Source organism: Caenorhabditis remanei, chromosome X (genome assembly GCF_010183535.1).
Source record: "Caenorhabditis remanei strain PX506 chromosome X, whole genome shotgun sequence".
Classification (NCBI taxonomy): Eukaryota; Metazoa; Nematoda; class Chromadorea; order Rhabditida; family Rhabditidae; genus Caenorhabditis; species Caenorhabditis remanei.
The window spans coordinates 16,475,566-16,499,877 of NC_071333.1; the positions used below are offsets into that span (position 1 = coordinate 16,475,566).

The 24,312-nt window shown below is 37.5% G+C and overlaps 5 protein-coding genes across 5 annotated transcripts; 1 reads left to right on the plus strand and 4 right to left on the minus strand.

Annotated features, from left to right (window-relative positions):
• Positions 1-721: 721 nt before the first annotated feature.
• GCK72_025309 (uncharacterized protein) lies at positions 722-1,739 on the plus strand (the record flags this gene model as incomplete). Its single annotated transcript, XM_003100197.2, has 4 exons — positions 722-913; positions 1,314-1,412; positions 1,469-1,591; positions 1,638-1,739. The coding sequence occupies 4 exons, from the start codon at positions 722-724 to the stop codon at positions 1,737-1,739; spliced, it is 516 nt and encodes a 171-aa protein (XP_003100245.2).
• Positions 1,740-2,103: 364 nt separating this feature from the next.
• Positions 2,104-6,061, minus strand: GCK72_025310 (uncharacterized protein; the record flags this gene model as incomplete). The annotated part of the gene is made up of 15 exons (XM_053736281.1): positions 2,104-2,244; positions 2,329-2,569; positions 2,650-2,741; positions 3,439-3,808; positions 3,851-3,978; positions 4,029-4,160; positions 4,206-4,433; positions 4,493-4,717; positions 4,768-4,970; positions 5,018-5,164; positions 5,213-5,460; positions 5,512-5,622; positions 5,676-5,779; positions 5,850-5,938; positions 6,043-6,061. 15 exons carry the CDS (start codon positions 6,059-6,061, stop codon positions 2,104-2,106), a joined length of 2,478 nt encoding a protein of 825 aa, XP_053579847.1.
• A 2,872-nt stretch (positions 6,062-8,933) lies between these two features.
• GCK72_025311 (uncharacterized protein) lies at positions 8,934-10,891 on the minus strand (the record flags this gene model as incomplete). Its single annotated transcript, XM_053736282.1, has 10 exons — positions 8,934-9,143; positions 9,187-9,258; positions 9,309-9,566; positions 9,636-9,759; positions 9,840-9,967; positions 10,010-10,165; positions 10,211-10,403; positions 10,449-10,537; positions 10,584-10,740; positions 10,800-10,891. The coding sequence occupies 10 exons, from the start codon at positions 10,889-10,891 to the stop codon at positions 8,934-8,936; spliced, it is 1,479 nt and encodes a 492-aa protein (XP_053579848.1).
• A 339-nt stretch (positions 10,892-11,230) lies between these two features.
• Positions 11,231-12,045, minus strand: GCK72_025312 (uncharacterized protein; the record flags this gene model as incomplete). Its single annotated transcript, XM_053736283.1, has 4 exons — positions 11,231-11,443; positions 11,487-11,558; positions 11,605-11,862; positions 11,908-12,045. The coding sequence occupies 4 exons, from the start codon at positions 12,043-12,045 to the stop codon at positions 11,231-11,233; spliced, it is 681 nt and encodes a 226-aa protein (XP_053579849.1).
• Positions 12,046-13,471: 1,426 nt separating this feature from the next.
• Positions 13,472-18,748, minus strand: GCK72_025313 (uncharacterized protein; the record flags this gene model as incomplete). Its single annotated transcript, XM_003100175.2, has 19 exons — positions 13,472-13,681; positions 13,731-13,802; positions 13,849-14,106; positions 14,151-14,483; positions 14,537-14,692; positions 14,743-14,923; positions 14,975-15,063; positions 15,110-15,180; positions 15,901-15,992; positions 16,263-16,567; positions 16,619-16,686; positions 16,736-16,846; positions 16,892-17,012; positions 17,064-17,190; positions 17,275-17,419; positions 17,673-17,809; positions 17,961-18,038; positions 18,131-18,321; positions 18,713-18,748. 19 exons carry the CDS (start codon positions 18,746-18,748, stop codon positions 13,472-13,474), a joined length of 2,781 nt encoding a protein of 926 aa, XP_003100223.2.
• Positions 18,749-24,312: the final 5,564 nt, after the last annotated feature.

Below are 24,312 nucleotides of genomic sequence, written 5' to 3' on the forward strand. Positions count from 1 at the left end.
GACAAAACCGCAGGGGCATCATCACCAGCAGGGCGCCTGATCACATCACTTCTCATTTCGCCACCCCCCACAAGATATATCCTATCTTTGTCTTGTCATCCAAGTCAAATCGCATCCACATGATTCGATTAATCGCTGTTGCTGTCTTCTCACTTTTAATCGGTCAGTTTGTGATTATTAGACGTAACGTGATTATGAATGGAACATAGAAAATACAAAAAAATATGATGGCACACTTTTTGTGCCAACTTGCTCAGTTATTTATAATGACTAAATAGTGATGAATGAGTCAGTTTAAAATTATCTCATTCCAATAGGAGAAAAAAACTATAATAACCCCTTTGCATATCTGTGGCGTTCGTAGAAGAGCTATAAAGACGGATGTAAAATGTTTTTCGACTAATCAGATGTATTGAAGGTATAACTACCCTACAAACATAAAAATCCCATTTTTTCTATTATCTGGCACCAATAGACTTAAAAAGCAGCTTAATTTGACACACGGAAGTCGGAAATCTGAAGCAGAGACTTGTTGAAGTCCACTGGTACCAGATACGTAAAATGATAGGAATTTTATGCTCAAAGGAAAGTTACAGTTTCAATTCATCTAATTAACTATGTATTATTTCCGTCAATTCCGTATTGTCGGAAAAATTTCACATCCGTCTTACTTCCGTCTTTACTTCTGCACATTGATTTGTATATCTGTAGAAAGCTAGTTATGCCCATATTTTCAAAATCCATATATATGTATATTTCAGTTAATGTGGAGTCCACTCCATGCACTTTTGTCACTAATGGACAACAAATCACCTATGGTGTCCGTGGGAACACAATTCACTTTCGTGTTGTCTTGACTGGAATCCCACCTACTGGATCTGGATGGACTGCTATTGGATTTGGAAACAGTATGGTGAGGTTTTCTCCTGTTTTTTGAAAAAATCCCGTCTAAGGTCAGAACACATGAATTTCCAAGGTGAAAATTTGCAACAAAACAACCACACAGACAAAATTTTATCTGACGTCGTAAAGTTCATGTCGCAAAAAAAGAAGCAGATCGTTCTTTACTCATTTCTCGCTAGTCGCCCCCGAACAAACGTGAACTGTAAAATCAGTAAATCAAAACTATTTCCCTCTCCCTTACCCGTTGAAGTATTTACTTTACAACACTTCTTCTTTTATTCAAAACTGCAATACGTTTTTCACTAATCTAATTTGGACTGAAATGCAACCAATTAGAAACATAAAGAAGCAAGTCAAGTTCACAAAGATCATTACTGAAAGTACAGTAGGCAAACCGGGTCTTCTTTCAGTTCTCTGGTCTTGACGTGATTGTGGTTCGTGTTCTCAATGGAAGAGTTATTGTGACCGATGAGTTTGTCCGTGGATTCCAGTCTCCTGTGCCTGATAGAGTAAGTACATCGGGATATGTAAAAATAATAATTGTTATTAAATGTTTCTTGTTCAGCAAAACAATGTCCAAGTGTATGGACTGCGTTATGAAAATGGTGTAGTGGTGGCTTCATTCTCCAGATCTGTGTTCTCAAATGAACAAATGGATGCTAACCTCTCTGGATGCTCACCATGGAAGGTATGACCAAGTTTTTCAAAAACAAAATCAAATTTACTTACTTCAGTTCTCGGTCGGATTGAACCGCATGAGTCCACAAGGTCACCTCTTCCATCATTCCCAAACACCAGTCCATCGCGTCGTGTGCATCAATCAATGCACCGTCTAAACATTCTGCACCTGCTATTCTCCAGCCCTCTGATCTCCTCACCTGCTGTTGCATCCCAATTTTCTCCACATAATTCGAAATGTGTTTTGATCTTTTGTCAAATTATTCTTGATGTATGCCTATTTTGCAGTTCTATTGTTCCGATTTGTGTAAAAATAGTGAAACGTTTTATTCGCAATCCTCTTTATTGTCATAATTTTTGTTTCGAATGTCGTAGAAGGAAGAGAGATCATGAAACCAGAACAACACCCGGCGGCAAATAAAAATAAAGCAAGAGAAAAATGCTTCGGTACTCAATTTTGACACTCTAAATCTCCATGATTTGACGTAATTGGGAAAGCAGGAAATACAAGAAACTATTGATTTATAAATCCCAACTGAATAAATGATGCTTGATAAGCATATCGGTGACACCTTGCTTCAACGGTTCATCCCCATTCTGTTTATTGTCTTGTGAAGAAGACACGACGGTTGAGAGAATTTTCTTCTTTTGACTGGTAAGTAGCTGCAAAAAAGAGAATTTAGTTTGCAATTAAACTTTACACACTTTGTTTCTCTCTATCCCGTTCATCTATCTTTTCTCACTCACCCCATTCAAAAACTTCCGCTTTTTCTTGTCGATTCCCTCGATTTCGAATGACATGCTGAGGTTGAACGAGAACTGACTCAATAGGCGCAGGTCACATTTGATTTGACGCCACGCGGGTGATCGTATGAATGCCCAGCTATGATAGTATTTATTTCTAATGTGTTCGTGTTGTGTGGCGGAACAGAGAAGGTCAAACCATAGGTGAAGGCATTGCTCGTTGACCCCGACGACTAGAAGACTTCTGTGAAAAAGAAGAAGAAGAATGATGGTCAAATTGTTACAAAAATTTATAAGAAAGGGGAAAAGGGAGAAGAGACAAACCTTAATTTCACATCGTAATGTGATGATACAGCGTTATGAGAGTCATTGATAAGTTGGACTGAACGAAAGAGAAGTTCTTCTGGGGTCAAGATCTGGAACAAAATGGTTTGAGGTTTTTTATAATGCTAATGTGGTTTTGCAGGTCATGTAAAAGTGTATTTTTGTACATTTTTTCCTTGTTCACGAGTGTCGAGAAACTATTTTTCACAAGTCTCATTAGGGAATGTTATGGAGTCAGCTTGGAGTTATGGAACATGACATATAACATTGGACAACTGAGAAAACGCTGATTCCAAATATATAACCAGTGTTTGCCCTTGAAGCCTGGTATTCGAAAAAAACACGGTCAGAGTTTGGATGAATATAACATAATAATTTGTCATTTTTCAGAACTTTCATCTTTTTTCTAGAATAATGAAGGAAAGTTGAAAATGTTGAGGGTAATGGTTTGCGAACGCTTAAAACTTTGACCTTGTTTCCCTTTAATACCAGGTCTCAAAGGCAAAAAGTGCTTATACATTTAGAATCAGCGTTGTTTGAGGTATTCAAAGATATAGGTCACGTCACATAACTCCAAACTTACTCCATGACCTTTCCTAGTCAGTTTAGCGTTGGTCTAACAGAATTCTCCCCATTTTTGGATTTTTGACATGGTCGTGTAGAAAAACGTAGAAAAAGATGTAAAGATTACTTTTTGACCGTTTGTGAATGGAGTGAAATACGTATTTAAATACTTTTTAAATATTTTTACATGATCTGAATAACCCCATAAAATAATCAATTACTCACTTTTCCATCTTCATCAAGATTGAAAGTGTTACACAACGTCAGCCTTGAGTAAACTGAATTGAAATTCTTCTCCACAGAATAATACGCAATGTCCTCTATAAACGACCACGGATGATAGCCCATCGACGAATGCAGCACATTCTCGCGTATCCCATGATCCATTATCTGTCGAAAGCTATTAGCTAATCGACCTCGTATGTACTCGGTGATCTCGGGTGACACCGCTTCATCTCCATAAATTGTATAGCTCTTTCCTCTTTCATCGACCACTTCCACAAATTTGGCCGGGAACCAGCCGCGTAATCCGTTCACCTCTCCCACCCAACAATGCTCGTCCTTCTCACTAATTATTGTGATGATGTCGTTTTTTCTGAAGAAACAAGTCAGTCAGTCATGAATGAATAAAACCAACCTGAATCCCAGCTCATTCTCTTCCTCTCTGGCAAAGTCTAGGAGAGCACGCGCTCTTTTCGCACCGATACGTCGCCCTTTCAAATAATTGGCTATGTCTTGGTTATGACTTTCCGGACTATAATCGGCCTGGAAATAGCAATAAGGTTTAGTAGGTATATTACCTTGGAGATTGTTACCTGTGTGCATACATTCAACTCCATCTTCTCATCACAAGACACGAAATACCGACATATTTGCAGAACGGACTCTTTCAGATCGACCAGAATTTCAGTTTGACGGATGTTTTTGCTTTTCGGATCATTTCCACTCTGCAAAATCCAATTTTTTGAAAATTTCAAAAAAAGACAACAAACCTCATCCTTAGAACTGAATATTTGTTTGATAATAGATTTCGATCTTGTCAACTTTCTCCTCGTTGTTGTTTGTTTTGGGAGATTGGTATCAGTTGATGTGTTCACAATCATTCCCTGGTCAGCCATTAACACTGCCTGATGTTTCTTTCTCAACTCAGCAATTAAGTGGTCCGTTATTGTGAACTCAAATGATCCCATGTATTCAATAACCTTCTCTACCTCGGTTACCTGAAATTTATATTTCACAAGTTTTTTACTGTACAAAAATTTTCAAATATATATTATACCGTTGCCGGTAGTTGGCTCAACGCTGTGAAAATATCTGCAGAAGACTTCGTTGTTTCTGCAATTTCTACAATTTCCTGCTCTTTCATTTTTAAAATCGATATCATCACTCGGAAGATGTTCACACTCCCAGAATAGAATATAAAATCCCAGACTCTCAATAGTACTCGAGTACGAAAAACTGATCCAAATAGTGTTAGTAGCCAGTTGATAGTCAGAAGAGATATCTGAATACAAAAAAAAATACAAAATGTTTAGTACTAGTACTAGGGGGTACCTCGACTTCATAGTCATCCAGAGCCTTGTTCAAATCCGGTACATGGCACTTCATGAGGTGTCTGGAGACACGCTCATCTGCTTGTAGTCCGAGAAGGGTTTGGGTATAGAAGTTGGGTGGCAATATATCTTCGATCAGAGCAGTCATCATCCAAAATGTAGTTTCTTCAGAGCAATACAAAAGGAGATCCGCCACGATGACACCTGAAGCTTCAAAATTGAATCCATACCCTCTGAAAAAGTGAGCATACCCATTCCTTGACAATACCCCAAATCTGGATAGATAAATGCAACGCATTTCAGAATTCTTCTTAATGCTTCAACTCCTTCTGAATTCTTCTTCCAGAAGCATATATTGTTTGGTTGAGTTCTCAATAGATCTCTTTCGATTTGAACTCCTGAAAATTGAAAACCCAACATTTTTATTTACATGAAACACTACCCACCAATAGATGGCTTATCCTGTGCGCATTGTTGCAATACACTCTCATATGTGTATTTTGCTTCTCTCTGTTTTATTGTAGCTCCAGAAAGACGAGGCCAAAGAAATGGACGCATTGAATGGGGGATTCCGCCTTCTTTCAATAGCTCCTCAAATCTATCCGTTTTCAGCTCGGGACCCACAATATGCGACCACAACACATCGTTTTTCACTTCCTTGTGCACATCTTGCAGATATGAAATCATTTTTAGTCTGAACGATTAGATTGTGAAGAATAAAAATGATTAAATACACTGGGCTCACTTATGTCCGCTGTCCTCCAAGGGAACTGGATGCGCTTTCGGAGTGTCTGTGTCTTCTTCATTTTTTGTGCCATTATCCTCCTCTTGCTTCCGGAACCCAAATTCATCAAAACTGCAATTGGATGTTGAAACAGAAATAAATTAAATGAAAAGAAGGGCACTCACTACTCATGCGGATCTTCAATATAAATTGGCAGCATGGCCTTGTTGATAGCAGAAAAAGGCTTCCCATCAAGTTCGAAGTGTGAGGCGTGTATTTCTTTGTCTTTCTGAAACAATTTGTATTTTTTGAAATTCCAAAACTTTATAAGAAAATGACGTCACTTTGTGTTTACGTACTTCTTTAGTATGCTCGGCGATTTTTCGAGCAATTGGGAAAACGTCGTCGTCGTCATCTCCGACAGCATCCGCGTATTTTGCGTCTTTTCCTGAAACTCAAAAACTCAGAAACTAAAAACATTCAAAAATAAAACAAGAGATTCCAACAAAAACATAATCCCGTTAATGATTAGTTACAAGACAGCGCACTCACCTTTCTTATACTTTGCCATTATCTCTTTTTCCTGCAACAGAGTATTTCAGAGTTTCTTCTATGCACGTGAGAAAAAATAGGCAGAGTTTGAATGAGAGGGAAAAGAAGTATGAGAGAGAAGGAGGAAAAGGCTGCTTTCACTCAAATGAGAGCACGACTGGAATGGACAAAACTGGTGAAGAAGAGAGTGGGAGGGAGGAAAAGGGAAGAAACGGGAAAAGAAAGATGAAAGAAGGGGGGAAAGTGACGAGATGCAGATGAGAAGAAGAAGATGGAATGAAGACGAGGAGAAGCTCCGCAAGCACGTCGAATGATGAAGCTGTGTAACGCCCTTTTTGAGGAACGGATGGGAATTTTCTCGTCGCATTGAACGTTGGAAATGAATGCCTTGAAATGTATAGTTGAAATGATTGATGCATTTTCTTCAAAGGAAATATGGAAATTATTTTACAAAGTATTTATTACTTTCTTCTTTCATGTTTAATGGTAATGAATAGAAGAAGATAATTACCGTAAAAACTGTATTTGAGCGGCATGTCGCTCTATTTTTCAACCGCCTCTCAGAAAATTTTTGTGGTTTCAGAAACTCACTAAAGTTAAACGGAAAAACACTTTTTGAAAGTTCTATTTGTTGATCTAGAGGTTACTATTCACGCTACTTCTAATCAGAACCAACAAAATACACCGGGATAATCATATTCATGAATTCTGATTATAGATGGGGTGTCGTTCTATTAGAGGTGTCGTTCTATTAAAGGTGTCGTTCTGATACAGTTTTTACGGTAAGTCCTAGTTGAATGGTTTATTCATGACAAAGGGACAGGCCACTTATTCGACAACCGGGAATGAGAGTTAAAGGGAGTTATAACAGAAAGATGAGGAGAGGTAGGATAGATAGACTTATGGGCCTATTGACAAGGTAGCAGAAAAGGAAGCGAAAAACTATTTTAAATATAAAAATACCTTTTCGCATTTCCTGCTACCCTGTGAATAGCTGCATCACTAATTGCAGTTAAAAACAAGAAATTTATTTAGGTCTTACGATTTAATATTGGTTTTGAAAGACCGGGTAGATAATTTCACCGGAAAACATGAAGAAGGTAGAGAATTCCAGCAGTTCAAAACACGATTAGAAATGTACTGAGCATTTAGTTTGTTCGTATTCTTGATGATGCGTCTGATATAGTACTGATGACGTCTCGGTAGTTTATGTGCAGGATAGTAAGTAAATAATTTATTTTCACAGAATATTTCCTTGCTGACTTTAGATTTGTAGAAAAATATTAGGTCGCTCACAAGACGTCGGTACTCCAGAGACTCAAGTCCGCACAGCTCCAAGGAATCATGATATGATAGATACTCAATGTTAAATTTCCTGAAACACCTGTAAAGGAAGGATTTCTGTATACCTTCCAATCTTCGAACTTGAACTTTTGTAACCGAAGAGAAAATGCATGATCCATATTCTAATATCGGCCTCACATATATGGTATAGCACCTTAAGATTATTTCAAGAGCGGACGTTTGAAGTATGTTGAATATGATAGTTGCTCCCATGACTCAATGTTGCTGAAACCTTATTCCCATAAACGTAATCGACCTAGCAATTAAAAAATTTACTGTGTTCTGTGGCATATGTTTTTATTTCATTGAAGTTATATACAGTAGCGAGCATAAGTGAGCACCCCTTCATACTTTTATGTGTAACTCTGCTGAATCGTGTCCGCTTTGCATAAACTTTTTTTTGAAAAAAAGCCAAAGTATTCATCAATAAGAAAATATGTTTTTTGAAAAATTTCAATCACTGATTTTTTCGATAATCGATTTTTCCTAATCTTGATTTGAAAATTCGAAAAAAAAACTTTTTATTTTTCTCTTGGAGATATTGAATTTTTTGTTTCAAAATGTTGGAAACAGTCTGAATAAACAAAAAATTGTGTTGAATTAGCTTCTCAACTCCTAAGTATCGTGCTAAAGCTCCAGAAGTCAAAAGTAATGCCCTCGGGGAAACCATCATAACTCATCAAAAAATTCTCCAAATTTTTTGAAACATGTATCAAAATACGTGTCTTGAGTTTTTCTACAAACCAACATTAAAAAGTTACAATTTTAGAAAAAATAATTTTTCAAATTTTTTTCACTCAAAAATTATTTTATTCTCATTTTTTCTCAATTTCCGTAGTTTTTTGGCTATAACACGAACAAGGAATACATACACGTGTTTTGTTATTTGTGATAACGCACTTTGCATACAGTTTTGGAAAGGTATGTACGTTTTATAGCCAAAAAATTACGGAAATTGAGAAAAAATGAGAATAAAATAATTTTTGAGTGAAAAAAAATTAGAAAAATTATTTTTTCTAAAATTGTAATTTTTTAATGTTGGTTTGTAGAAAAACTCAAGACACGTATTTTGATACATGTTTCAAAAAATTTGAAGAATTTTTTGATGAGTTATGATGGTTTCCCCGAGGGCACTACTTTTGACTTCTGGAGCTTTAGCACGATACTTACTAGTTGAGAAGCTAATTCAACACAATTTTTTGTTTATTCAGACTGTTTCCAACATTTTGAAACAAAAAATTCAATATCTCCAAGAGAAAAATAAAAAGTTTTTTTTTCGAATTTTCAAATCAAGATTAGGAAAAATCGATTATCGAAAAAATCAGTGATTGGAATTTTTCAAAACACATATTTTCTTATTGCTGAATACTTTGGCTTTTTTTCAAAAAAAAGTTTATGCAAAACGGACACGATTCAGCAGAGTTACACATAAAAGTATGAAGGGGTGCTCACTTATGCTCGCTACTGTAGCTAAATAATATATTTTATTAAATTATTTATTACTGCGATTCCAAAAATTTATTATTGACAAATTAGAAAAAACATCTTCAGTTGTTTATCTTTTTCAATGTTTCCGGTGCTTTACTCCCATAAATGTAACATTGTTTTGTTGCCGATTTTATCATCCTTGAATCTGCTGAACAGTTGAAAGCTTTCTTGAACTCTGGATGTTGCACGATAACGTTTACTCTAACATTGTTTGCGGAATGTTCTTCATACTTTCCATTTTTCTTTTTGTCCACAAATGATAAAGTGCCCTAAAACGTTTTAATATGTTTCAAATAATTTTTTTTTCATTACACTACAAAAATCGATTGCATGTGCATAGAAAAACAGCTGTTCGTATGTCATTTTCAATCTGTCTATTTTTGTCTGAAAGATTACTGATTATTAAAAATTAAGTATTTGTATTCAATACTCACTCTTATTCTTTCACCGTAATATGATTTCAAATGTTCATAGGCAAGGTGTAACCCAAAAATATCTGCACCATTTTCATCCAAAAAATCATTTGTAGTAGCACACGAATGTTCTTTAAACTCCATGCATGTTGCATTATACTGATTCTGCACACACTCCTCAACCTTTTTTGAGAAGTACGGCAAGTGTTGCAGTTTGTCATGTTCATCGAAAAATGTGTGCCCTATTTCGTGTCCAACAGCGACTCCAGTATATCCGAGCTGAAATTAATCAAGTATACCATAAACTTATCAAAATCCACAAATCTTCACAGGCTAACCACTACTAACCTTGGTTGCTTGTTCGATTCCATATTGACTGGCATAATAGTAAGGATATCCAAAGCTAACACTAGGATGGTCGTTGTAAGCATTGTTTTCAGTGGTAAAATGTCCTTTTCCTTTTGTAAGGATACTGGAACTTGCAACAAGAATATAACACAAAAGGTCAGAGTTTTCGCCGACACTAAATTTAGATTTGCAATTCAAAAATACTTTTCATAAGTAAATAACAAATCAGTTACGATTTGAAAGTTTTTGCCAAAATTGTCTTGTATTCTTAATTGTGATGTGATGTTCTTAACTTGTGAGACAACATTTTGTTTTTTCACCCAAGGAGTTTTCTGAAAATATAAACTTTTTTTGTAAACACTATGACAGCATACCTCTATATATGTTTCCGCCGTTTTCAACATATCTTCGACCATATTTCGTGTTTTCTCAATTCCCAACCGAACATCAACTTCTAAATGTGCATTGATACTGTTTGCTGTATTGACATAACTTGTCGCAGCTTCGTGAAAGTTTGAGATGAGTTCCCACTGTATCTTTTAAATATAAATAAATAACATGTTAAAATAACTCACAGCCGTAATAACGTGATCCTTTGATTTTTCAGTCAGAACTTCTCGAAATGTCTCTAACAACGAATTACAGCCTGCTATATCAGTTTGTCTTTCACTTCTTAGTTTTTTCATTGTTGTATTTTTCAAACGATTTTCTAGTGTATCAATACCAGATAACAAAGCATGCACGGAATCCATGTCTTTCTTCTCACATCTGAAATGAACATTTCTAATTAGCTTTATCTGTTTCCAAACTTACATAGTCTTAACTGATTCAATAAGAAAATCATTGGTAGCCTCTGTACTACTCAGCAGTTTTTTTCTTGATTCGAAACTTTTAAAAGAATTCTGAAATACTTCTTGTTTTCAAGTAAATAAATTGTTGCAAACGTACAACTATATCCAAATGATTCCACAAAGAACTTTTTTGAATGTCTTCGATATAAGTATACACTTCCTTTAACGCAGCTACAGCGATATCATTGGGGCTATCAAAGGAACACACATGGCGATAGAAATTGTCACACGGATCTACACTGTGATTGACGTACCTACAAAAGATTATAAATAGTGTTTTTTTTCGAATTATCTATTCTAAAAATATACTTACTTCACTATAGCGTCTTCTACAAAATCAAACGGCTGCGGAGGTTCAACAGCTATGCAACGATGAACAATTGCTAAGAGTAACAGAATATTCATTTTCTTAAAAAACTAACAGTTATTTGTGCCGCTTATATACCAGAGACTCATCATACATTTTTCATCACACTACATACATTCCCTGCTTGACAATATAGAGTTTTCTAACAAAACGGAACTGTTCTGTTTTGTAACAATAGCGATATTGAAAATTTCTGACAGTACCTAGTGGTACTAGGTTAGTACGAAATAGTTTTTGAAAAACTTACTCTGTTCTGTAGCATATTTATTAAAATGTTTTTTGTTAAAGTTATACATCGATATAATTAATGTTGTTAGATTAATTATCACTACAATTCCAAAAGTGTTATTATTAATGATTGAGAAAAAAAATTATCTTTAGTTGTTTATCTTTTTCAATGTTTCCGGTGCTCTACTTCCATAAATGTGGCATGGTTTGGTGGCCGATCTCATCATTCTTGAATCTGCTGAACAGTTGAAAGCTTTCTGGAACGGTGGGAATTGGGCTATCACGTTTGCTCTAACATTTTTTGCAGAGTGCGATCCATACTTTCCAGTTTTTTTATCAAAAGTGACAGAAGACAGTCTTCCCTGAACTGAACACGTATATTAGACTTTCTCTGACGTCACTCACACTACAAAACGACATTGCATAGGAATAGAAAAATAGTTGTTCGTTGGTCATTTTCAACCGGTCTATCCTTGTCTGAAACAATATTTGTAATTGAAAATGAAGCCTATTCAATATTCACTCTTAATTTTTCACCGTAATATGATTTCAAATGTTTGTAGGCAAGGTGTAATCCAAAAATATCTGCACCATTTTCATCCAAGGAATCATCTGTAGTAGCACACGAATGTTCCTTATACTCCATGCACGTTGCATTATACTGATTCTGCACACAATCTTCCACTTCCTTTGAGAAGTACGGCAAGTGTTGCAGTTTATCATGTTTATCGAAAAATGTGTGCCCGATTTCATGACCTACAATGATTCCAGTATGTCCTAGCTGAAACTATACGTTGTTTTTTTAATTGAAACCCAGTGAACTAACCTTTGTAGCCATCTCTTTTCCATATTGATTGTGATGATAAACTGGATATCCGAAATAGACAGAAGGGTGGCCGTTATAAGCATTGTGGTTAGGGAAAAACCAATTGCTCAATGCACGCAGTTTAAAAGTACTTGACATGAAAATATAGCACAATAATTCGTAATTTTCCACAACATTATATTTCAACTTGCATTCCGTGTAATATTTTTCCAACTTGTGTAACATATTAGTGCTGGTTTGATAGTCTTCCCCATAATTATCGTGTATTCGTAGCTCCGAAACTATTTTCTCAATTTTCTTCACGACGTTTTGTTTTTTCACCCAAGGTGTATACTGAAAATAATAATTTTAAAGGTAATATACTAATAATTTACGTTATCAAAGAAAATAAACCTTGACAAGATTTTTCGCAGATTTAGAAAAGTCTTCAAACATATCTCGCGTAGCTTCGATCCCTCTCCGAACATCTACTTTCAGATGATCTTCGATGTTTCTAATTTGGTATACATGTTTTTGTGCCAAGTTGACAAAATTAAAAATCAGTTCCCACTGCAAGAGTTGAATTGACATTACTAAGCAAATAACAAAACAAACTCACTGATGTAGTCATAAATTTGTCAGAATTTTCTGTTAACAGATTCCGTAAAAGTTCTAATTCTGCGTCACAGTCTCTTTCATTTGTATTTATCTTGGCAACGAGTTTTTTACGTCTTAGATTAGACACTACTTGTATAATATCTTGAGTCAAGGCAACTGTATCTAATCCGTGTGTACATCTGAAAAGATATCATTTCAACTAGAATATGCACGCCATCAAAAGTAATATCAACATTCAAAAAGTGTTGCAAAACTTACGATGAATTGAAAAATTTAGTAGCAACTTCTATGAATGATGTCGCATTTTTGAGTATTGTTGAGAATTCATTTTTTTCGAACATGCGGAAAGTTGTCTAGAAAATGAATGCATATTTATATAAGAAACATTTTTTCCACAAACAATAATATCCAACTGATCCCACCAAGAGTCATTTTGATTTCGTCGAGTGAAGTCAAACACGGGTTTCATGGCATCACTAACAGGCGAATCGGGACTATCAAAAGAGCATACATGACGGTAAAAGTTGTCGCATGGCTCTACACTGTGATTTGTGTACCTAAAAATCAAGATATGCTGTGTTGCAAGAAAAGGACTTACTTCAAAATACCATCTTCTATGAAATCGAATGGTTGGGGAGGTTCGATAGCAATGCTGTGATAAACAAATGATAGCAATAGTAAGATTTTCATTTTTTGGTATTCTCATGTAGGCATGGCGTGTTTATATAGTTTTGGTGAGATCTTCTCTATCCAATTACATCAAAATTAGTTCTATCGAAAATAGAAATACTGATGAGAACAAACAGTTGTATTCCTTGAAAACAAAATTGGAAACGCTTAACAATGCAAAAAGCGTTACTCAAATTGTACGAAAAATGTACCTTTTCTTATTACAAAATTGTTTATTGTCTGTTTTTCTTGTAGAACATTTATTTGTAGCAATGATAGAATTCATATCAAAGAAAAGTTAAATTAAAAACTTTCTTCTCGTTTCCGGTGCTTCATTTCCGTAAATATGACATTGTTTAGTAGCGGATTGCATCATTCTCGAGTCGGCCGGACAGTTGAACGCTTGTTGGAAGGCTGGATGTTGAGCAATTGTATTAATTCTGATATTGTTAGCAGAATGCGGTTCATATTTCCCATCATCTTGAAGTTCTACAGAAGATAGTGATCCCTGAATTTGGAGAATTGATTGAACAGGTAATTTTTCTTTTCCAACTAACACTACAAAATCCCGTTGCGTAGGAATAGAAGAACAATTGGTCGTAAGTCATGTTAAGTCTTTCTATGAAATTCTGAAAAACCAAATTAGATAATACATCTAAGCGGCTCCAAAACAACCCCAATATCAAAACCATAATATTCTTTCATAAGCTCATAAGCCAATTGTAAACCAAAAATGTCTGCACCATTTTCATCCAAAAAATCATCTGTAGTAGCACACGAGTCTTCCATATACTCCGTGCATGTTGCATTAAACTGATTCTGCACACAATCATCTACTTGTTTTGAAAAATATGGCAAGAGTTCTGGTTGATTATAACTGTCAAAAAATGTATGACCAATTTCGTGACCGACAGTAAAGCCAGTGTATCCGAGCTGATAAAATTAGATGAGATGTTATTTTACAGGTCCCCACTCACTTTAGAAGCCATTTCTCTACCATATTGAGTATGATGATAATTTGGGAAACCAAAAGCAAGTGTAGGATGATTATTAAAAGCATTATCATCTAACGAAAAAACTTCGTCGCCATGGGAAAGACGGTGTTCGCTAGCTGTCATTATATAACACAACAAATCCGACTCCTCGACAAAACTGTACGACAACCTACACTCCAAGAACGTTTTCTCAACTGCAACTAAGATATTTGTCACTTTTTGAAAATCTTTTCCATAGTTATCATGCATTCTTAATTCTGAAGTAATCTTCTCAAATTTTGCAACAAGGTGCCGGTTTTTGACCCATGGAGTGCTCTGAAAACATTGTTTATGGGTTTATGGTGATGACTACCTGGCACACCACATACCTTGATAAGATTCTCTGCAATTCCTAAAACCTGCTCAACCAATTTCTTTGTTTCTTCAATTCCCTGTCGAACGTCAACATCCAAGTGAGAGCTTATACTCTTGGCGAGGTTTACATGTTCAGTTGCACATGCCTCGAATTGGGATAGTAAATCCATCTGTAACCTCAATTCATGGGTAAAAAAGGAAACGTAGGAGTAGACCTTACCGGAGTGTGTCTTGAAGATTCAGTTAGTGCTTCTCTTAACGAATCCGTACGAGAGTCACAAGTCTCCCATGTTGATTTTCCCTTGTTTCTGGTGTTTTCATCATCTTGCGAATAATTGCTTCCCATTACTTCAACCATTAGTTTGTATAAGTCCTCAGCCTGTTCATCGTTTTTCTCACATCTGGAACCATTAATACACACCAATATAAAAATTCCATATATGTATACTCACACTTTTGAGAAAACACCAGTAAAAAACCTGATCATGTCCTCCTTACTGCTGAGCAGCATCTCCTTTTCTTTTATAATTGGTAATAGTTTCTGAAAAAAGTATTCAGCATCAAAATCACATAAGAGAACTGCTTACAATCACATCTAAATTATTCCAGTAAGCGTTTTTCTGAACATGCTCTAGATACGCAAGCATATCTTGGAATGCTGCACCAAACAGGTTTTCAGGACTGTTGAAAGAGCAAGCATGACGATAGAAATTGTCACATGAATCAACACTGTTATTTTTGTATCTAAAAAATATATTCTCACCTTGACCGTAGTCTGAGAGTCAAATGAAACCTACTTCACTATGGAATCTTCTATTACATCAAACGGTTCGAATTCAATAGCGATACTGTAAAAAATAAATGCCGACAGTAACAACAATAATAAAAGTTTCATGTCTCATAATGGAGGAAATTTTCAGTTTCTTTATATACCCGATAGTGATAATACATTTTTCAACTCTTTTTAGGTCTGACAATTGAACAAAAGACATGAAAAGAGAAAATTCTCTCCCTCAATATAAATTTATAATAGGAACATATCATGCTGTTGAACTTTTTTTTCTTCAAATAATTGAGTCCAAACCAAACTATAAAATTTAAGCACACTGGAGCAGAGTTCAAAAAAAGAATAAGACAACATCTGGTTCTATATGAAAAATTTATTTATTTTCAAAATTATTCGATAAGTCATAAATAGTTCTTGATCATGGTCAACAAGCTCTGGATATATTTTACAAAGAACAAAACACAATAAAGCGACTGATGAAAAAAATGGGGGATGAGAAGAATCGTTAACCCGGGGCATGTTTTTTTGACGACTGGCATATTTTAGAATATACATTGTGTGATTATGTCATGTTGATGAAAATGATCTCACAGGCTCCAAACATTTTGATTGGTGGCCCAAAATAATTGACACCAGCACTAACGTAGACGTATGTGTCCGTTTTGTTGTCGTAGTACTGTCCTCTGAAACAAGTTTTGGTTAGAGACCGGTATTTATCAAAGTTGTCAGGCCCGAATTCAAAAACGCACCTTTAAAAAATTTTTGGCATTTTTAAATTTTTTATCGAAAACGTTGAAATTTCTCGCTTTTTTCGCTATAAAAATTCAAAAAATTTGAATTTTATATTTTGGCGCCAATTATCCGGGACTTTGAGCCGAACTTTAATTCTGCTCTGCTGACACGGCTTTGGCACAGCCCCGTATCATTTTTATTAATAAATGAATTCTACTCACCTCACAAAAGCGTTAGCAATATGAACGATTGGAACAAATGGATACATTTGACCACCATGAGTATGTCCGGACAAAATGAGGTTGACTTTGTCGCTCAGTTTTGGGTTAGTGAGTACAATCTTGGCTGCATTGGGTTGATGAGCAAGTAGAATGTTGGTTGAATCGGAGTCACAGGTGGAGAGAGCTTTCATCAAATCCATTCCATGTCCAGGTACATGAGCGCGAACAGCGAAGAGATCATCAGCACCGGCGACACATAGCTTCTGTCCATTAACCTTGATATGCTTGTTCTGGTTGTGGAGGACCTGAAACCAATGAGTCATTACTATTTTGATCTGAATGATTGTATTACTCACGGTGATATTACAATTCTCGAGGAACCAAAACCATTCGGTGACGTTTCCGTGCATATACTCGTGATTTCCTGTAGAGAGGTGTCATTGTTTGCTTTCGATAAACTTTGAAACTAATACCTGTTGCGAAATAGACACCTCCCGGTGCTTTCAAATTGCAAAGTGGCTCCGCTGCTCCATGGAAGTCGCGAACAAGTCCGTCAGCAAGATCTCCGGCAATAGCAATTATATCTGGAATTGAATAATGGTGACAGGGAGGCTATTGTTTTGACTCACCTGGGTTCAATGCATTGGTCAATTCAACTATCCTTGCTATTCTCGTTCTTCCAACCGATGGACCAATATGAACATCCGAGAGAAGAGCAATTGACACATTTCCACTGTTTGACGCAAATCTCTGAACATAATTTGATGAAAAATTCACATCCGAATGAAAAAAATTCCCTACTTTCATCGGGATGCTAGCTTTTCTAACAACCGGATCCGTATGTGTTGTGTAGAGTCCACCGAACATAAACAAAAATCCGAGAATCACAGCGAGAAGGATGTGGAAGCTACGATTTTCATGAAGATATCTGGAAATGTAGTATTTTTTATCATTTGTCACAATCCTTATGTAGTGGAACTATGAAATATTCATCCAAGAAAATATTACTTACGTATGCACAGAGTTGGCCGACACTTTGTGGTGGATCAATTTTGTAGCATAGTAGAAGATATCAGCAATGATCAAGAAGATCAAAATGTGTGCGTAGCAGGCAATGAAGCTGAGACTGGTGATGGCGATGACGTTGGGTTCCGGACCTATAATACATCGATTTGTCATGTTTTTATTTCGGATTTCGTAACTTTTGTGACTTCTAGTGTGTATGCTTATTGATCTTCACAATTCTGTTTTGTTATACACAGGGTACATTTTTCCGGACAAAACATGAGAAAAATTTGCATAACAGTTGACCAGACCAGACAACCTTTGATAGACCATTTCCGGGTATTCATCAGTTTTTTCTCACAGTCTACGAGTCGAAAGAGAAGAATTCATCTTTTGAACACTTACCAAGTAAAATATAATAGAAAAACAGGGCGATGTGTGACAAAAACAGGAAGAGGAGCATTAGGGCTTGAGCAATGTCTTGGAAGCAGAGAAGTCGTAATCGCCGGTTTCCTACTGGATTTGGACCTGGGAGAAGGGTACTGAAAAACAATTTCTCTTAAGACTAATTTTTCGAAACTCAGGTGTCAAATTTGTTTCAACTAAAGCAGGGATACTACTACCAGAAGCAACGCTACTGACTAATTCACACTTTCACACACAATTGCTTCAACGGATTATGAAAATACTCACGTTGCTGCGAAATCACTCTCAGTCTCTACGTTATTCGCAAGAGAAATCTCACTCTCGGATTTGTGAGTTCTGTGTTTTCTGAAAAAAAAGAAGCTTCGTGGTAAGTAGAGATTTTACACCTTTTTTCTATACTGTATTCCGACATTGTTTTATTCAATGAATTTACTCACGTTATGGCAAAGTTGACCCGTTTCCATATGTAAAAGGAGGTGGCCAACATCGCTGTTGAGGTTATTAGCATAGTGTGCAGACGGACCAGTCGATGGTGAGCCACACCATCTGTTGATTTTCTCGCGATTGCAATGGTGACATGGATAATGGCTATCACCAAGATTGCAATCTTAAGTTTGAGGTTCATTTCCTGAAAAATCAACAAATTTTACACATAGAACAGTAGAGAAAGCAATCGAAAATGATGTATGGAGTACTTTATACTAGCCGTCACAAAACAAAACCGATAAGATGCGGGCACAAAACCTTGTGTGAGAGGGCGAAGAAAGTGTGTCCGAGTGGACGGAGATGCGGGAGAGGGTTTGTTCCGATGGACATAGTGAGTAAACAATGCGTCAGCAGAGAAGCAGGCGCATTTCTTGAGACGTTGTGCGCGTTTGCGAGAGACCAAGCGAGAATTTAAGGTTTACAAGTTTAATTTCTTATAGGACTAAAAAAAATATTGTTTGGCAATCACTTAGCCTAAATTTTAGTGACTTTTTTCAACTCTCCGCAAATTTGGTCACGAATCAAATACTCACCGAGAATGAATTTGTGCATCGTGAATACCAGGGCATCTTACTGAAATTGAGAATTGAATGAAAACGAATGAAATTGGAAAAAAATAAGACGTTTTAAAACACGATATTCAAGATAAAATCAGGTCATTTATAATTTCGTAATACACATCAACCGGTTTTCAAGATCTTTGTTTTGAACAAAATGATCGTTCAAATAAGAGGTCACACGATTTTTGGATCATTGAGCAGTGGTTGTTGTTACCAGTAAGATTCTTGGAGGTTGGGAGTTTGATGGAATTTTTTTTTGAAAGTAGAAAAAACTTGGGTAAACAGTTTGTTTTTGGTTGAGATGAATAGAATCGCTTTGCTAAACGTGTGAAATGATGTTTTTCGGAGTACAAGAAAAAGCGTGTAAATTTCAAATAAACACAGAAAAAATGGCATTTATTAAACATGTGAATATTCACTTTGCGTAAAACTACTACTGTCACTACATAAAGATAAAATTTATAACAACCAAGTAATTCTCGAACAAGAAAAAAAAGTTTCAAAAAATTCCTCGTTTCTCCTAGAAACCTCCAGCAAATAGCTTTATGAACGACAAATCTTCCTTCCTGCTAAGCTTTGAATCACAAAACTGCCACAAATGCAAGAAATGGACAGTAAATTCCCTTTTTTCTGCCGTATTGGACACTTTGGACACAACACGACACACTTTCCGCACGACGCCGACACTCCGATGATGTTGATGACAAATCTATGATGACGTTGTGTTACTTTTTTGTTCTATGGAATCACAGTATCAGTTTCATAATGGTAAAAGGTCTAGAAGCAAGGAAATATCAACTAAATCGCTTTGGAAAAGGAGAAATGAATCTAGTTAAAGGGAAAAAAGCGAGAACAGCTCTTAAAGAATATTGGTTCGTAATGGAAAAGGAAAAAAAAAACGGAAGGGCACTAATTCCCACTTTTTATTCACGCCATTCCCCTTTGAATAGGATTGTCTTCCTTCTCCGGCTGATGGAAGTACCTCATTGGTCCAAAATATGCAGAATATAGACAGCGATGTCTTTTTTGGTGTAGAATGTGAGAAGAATGGAGATGGGATTGTGAAGAAGTTGTTGTCAACTATTTCCCTAAAGACAAAATTGTCGACAACTGAAAGGCTGAATGATGAGCCCCACATGGTTTTCCCCGCAAAACTAGGCTCATCATCGCCTTACTAATCTCTTATTTCAATATTGTTCCAATCTGTTCACTAATTCACTTCATTTATCTCTTTTTAATCTCCTGTTATCAGGAATATTCAAATAATTATAATTCAAATTACCGCTCTTAATTCCCTTTTGTCAGTAAACACGCTCTATCGCTCATCTACTCTCCTCCGCATCAACACTATCTCGTTGTCGGCGGCCGCGACGCGTGTCCGCGTAGCGGTCGACCGCGCATCTCAGACCAATCTCGTTTAACGAGAGAGGACCGTTCACCTACTTTTTGGGTAGAATGCGTGAGAGTGAGAGAGTTTTCCGGCGAAATAGATCCTTATAATTTTCCAGGACTATTTCTAGCCACTTTAGCGCGTACTGACGCTAGGAAATTCCTAAAAACTCCACCTTTTTGGGCCCTTTAGGCCAATTCAAGCGATCCGCGGTTGTGACCGCTCATTTTGTCTACTAATCGACCCGCGGCACCTCCAGCAGGACGCTTCTCTAAATATATAAAATTATCTCTCTTAAATTTAACTAAATCTTTCGTAAATAAATGGATCATTGTCTTAAAACTTGTGTTCTGTTGTCGCATTGCTCATCCTCACATTTATAGCCGTTATTCTCACATTTAAACCAGTTAGGGAAGATTTTATCCGGAGCGGGTCTGTCTCCGACCGCACTTTAGGCCCGCCTCCACATGGTGCATAACGACCGTTCATTCTTGTAATGATTGGCCAGTGACACGTCCTCCGATTTATCGATTCGTCCGTAGAACTTCTCAGAAGTAAGCCGGAAATCGCTCAAATTAGACTATTTTACGTCTATGAGCAAGAATCGAAACGAGAGAGGCGCTAACTGTAAAAAGAACCGAGTCGGCTTCCCTTTCTGAAAAATCAAGGCTAGTGAGCAGCGATCGTGGCATCAGAATACATTGATCCATCAAAAACCTCTAAAAATTCAAAAAATTTCGAAAATTCTCGTCAATTCCGCTTATACTCGCGATATTCTCTTCCTCTGCTTCCGTACACTTCGATCCGCGGCTGAAGTCTCTTCAAATCCGACTACAATACTGTCAAACAAGGAGAATTCATCGTCAAGGAGCGGAAAACCCGTACAACAGAAGTCACGAAGGATATTCGCAATATAAATTTAGCCGTCGCAGTCTCAAACTCGTAATACTATCCGTATAAATCGTGTTTTCCCCATGGAAAACCACGAGAACGGTGGAGTAAAAGAGCTGATAAAACGATAAATCGATCGGTTGGCGGCCGTGACAAAATCCCATCGGGTAACCTAAAAATATCTACAAAATCTACAAAATTGTCTCAATAAGTCACATTTTCTTGTGCGAAGAGCGATTTTTCAAATCAAATTTCCATAAAAAGAGCAAATTCCGACATCGGAATGCTCCAAACCACTCATTCTTGAGTCTCCGTAAATCGACACCTAATTATTGGTTAAATCGGACTACGGTACGCAGTGCGCGAGTCATTGTACGCAATGCGCGTGTCACTGCGGACCATGATACACATGAGCTTACGCGCAACCGGAATTAAGTAATTTCGCGCTCGGCCTAAAATCTTTTTCGTGTATTTCCGTCATGTCGTTAAATTTTCGTGAGATTTCTTGAAAAATACCAATATAAAAATAATTCTGAATGTATTTTCAGTAAAAAACAATGAATTCGTCCGACGAAAAACCTCAACTCTACGACCCGCGGCCACGATCGGAAATAATGTCTTCAGACAACTACGAAGTCCCACAAATCGTCAAGCCAGCGGTCGCTGTGAGCCCAGTGAGTATTTATTCACAAAAATATCAAAAAATTATACAAAAAATTCGAGAAAATTCGAGAAAAACTCTAAAAAATCCGTTAATTTCGTCTGAAAATTATCGGAATTTCGGCTGGCTACACCAAAAGTGTGCTAATTCGTCAAAAATCCTATGTAAAGGAGCTAAAAACGTTAAATAAGAGCCTGTCGCCGAAAAATCGATAGCTTTCCAGCCAAAATCCTTGATTTTCAGCCAAAAATGTTCAAAAAAAGCAGTTTTTCGAGCCAAAAATCGATAAAATCCATCGATTTAAGACACAATCCAAAAAATATAGTGAGATATAAGCCAGTACTCCTAAGTATAGGTCATCTTTCCCACTTTTTTGGCGGAAACGTCACAAATTCTCGAATTTCAACACTGTCTGAGTACATATAGACTGATAAAATCAATAAAAATGCTAAATCTAATCAATATGGGATAAAATTCTCAATGAAATAACGCTAATGTTATTGAATATTGCTATTTCCAGATCCGGGACAAAGAACCGACCCGCGGCTTCAGACAAGCAAAATGCTCAGTCCGCGGCTGCAATCGTCGCCTCGAATTAATGGGATTCCCAACCTTCACCGACTCATCTGAGGAGGATGAAGAGAAAAGTCTCTCGACCCGCGGATCGCAAGCCACTCGATGGCCCTTCGCCAACAAAGAAGGTACATATAATAGCAAAGAGATACCCATCTAACCATTCTCCTTTTAGCCGCGGCTGAAACCACCACAGCGAGTCAGCAAATCACGCTCAACCGAGATCGTGTGGAAATGTTCTTGCAGAACATCGACATCTCAACGGCTCGCATGGCTGTAGCTCTGGAACGATCCGCGGATCAGAAAGAAGAGCAAGGAGGAAAAGGTTGGAGAGATAGCATATAAGGCAAAGAAAACAAAAGCTATATATTCCAGCCAGAAACCGCCGCCCCCGAAACAACCAGGTCGACTTGAACAAACTCACCGACAAACTGGAGGCCCTCGAGCTAAAAATCGACCTTCTGGTCAACAATTTGATGGAGCCACCAAAGTCGACGAACCTGGAAGGAAAAGGGACCCGCGGATGGCACTAGAGATAGTACGCGTTCCGCGGAAAACTCAATAAATAATTACTGTTGAACCCCCATCTATTGTTCATCCAAACGTAACCACCCGTTACTTGTTAAACACTCTTATAAATCACTTGTTCTTACCATTGAGAAATGGTCACAAATAACCGCTTTTTGATAAGCTAATATCCGTGTATTTCGGTCATTCTTATATCTGAAACTGTGCTAGTCACAAACATTTAGTAATCAGATTATTACAGATGACCTCACACCAAGAACAGGTGCTTCAATTAGACGTGGAGAACGAAGAGACGGTTACCGCGGCACCAAGAGGTCCACGCACTCCTCCACCAGTGGATTTCAATCAGAGTGGACCACTCGTACCGCAGAACACCAGAAGATCTCGCAGCAGATCGACAATCCACCAACCGTCGGAAATCCCTCCAAAGAGAGGAAAGATGAACGACGAAGCCGCGGATGAGGCAGAAGATCCCGATGATGTTCACAGCGTCAAGTCGGAAGACTATACCTTGGAACCGCGGATCACGGTTGATGAATTGCTCATCGATGGTAATAACAGTAAATCAATATAAAAAGAATACACATGCCTATTCTTCCAGAGATCCGCGGCATGCATCAATCCATCGAAAACATGGAGCTGACAATCGCGGCGAACTGTGCTCCACAGAGCATCCCGCCGGATTGGATCAAAAACTCAAACCAGATCTCAGCCAACATGGCAGCCATATTGCGCACCAACAACGACCTCATTCGAGCAAACAACTCGACAACCGCGGCACTGCAACGCCTCGTCACACTGGCCACCAAGGACCAGAAGATCGATCTACAAAAGTCGTGGCTCAAAGGTTTCCAAGACGTCGCTCATGACAACCAAGAGACCCGCAGAGCCATCCAAAAAGTTGAAACCGCGGTTGAACAGCTCGAAGGGTCCATGTTGCGCCAAGCGGAGCCACAGATCCTACAAATCGACCCGCAGGTCAAGGAAGAAAGAGGTACTGCCTCGACAGCTCAAAAGACCAACGTGAGTTCCGTCAAACATTCAAAAACAAGAATACAATCAAGCCATTACAGCGCGGATGTGTCCTGTGCCAAAGACAGAGCCACCCGACTGATGCATGCAAGTCATACGTGGGATCAGATCGCATTCAAAGAGCACTACAGCTCAACATCTGCACCCGCTGTTTGGATACAAACCCAAACCCAGAACTTGGCAAGCATACCGGATGTCCAAGCGAGCTCATCAAATGCAAACGATGCATCGGCAAAGTGGTTGACACGAAAGCCGCGAATCATCATGTCGCCTTTTGTAGCTACAAAGACGAAAGATCCGCGGACGTTCCACAACCTCCCAGAAGAAACAAGGTATCAGTTACACAACCTTTTTTCATAAGATGACATGATTGACTTATAGCCAAGCCAGCCGTCAACATCCGCCCATCACAGATCATTCTACAACTAGAAGGCGTCGATCCGCGGGTGTGGTTGTCACAGTCACTCAGAGAACAATCAACTCCATTTTTGTTCTCTC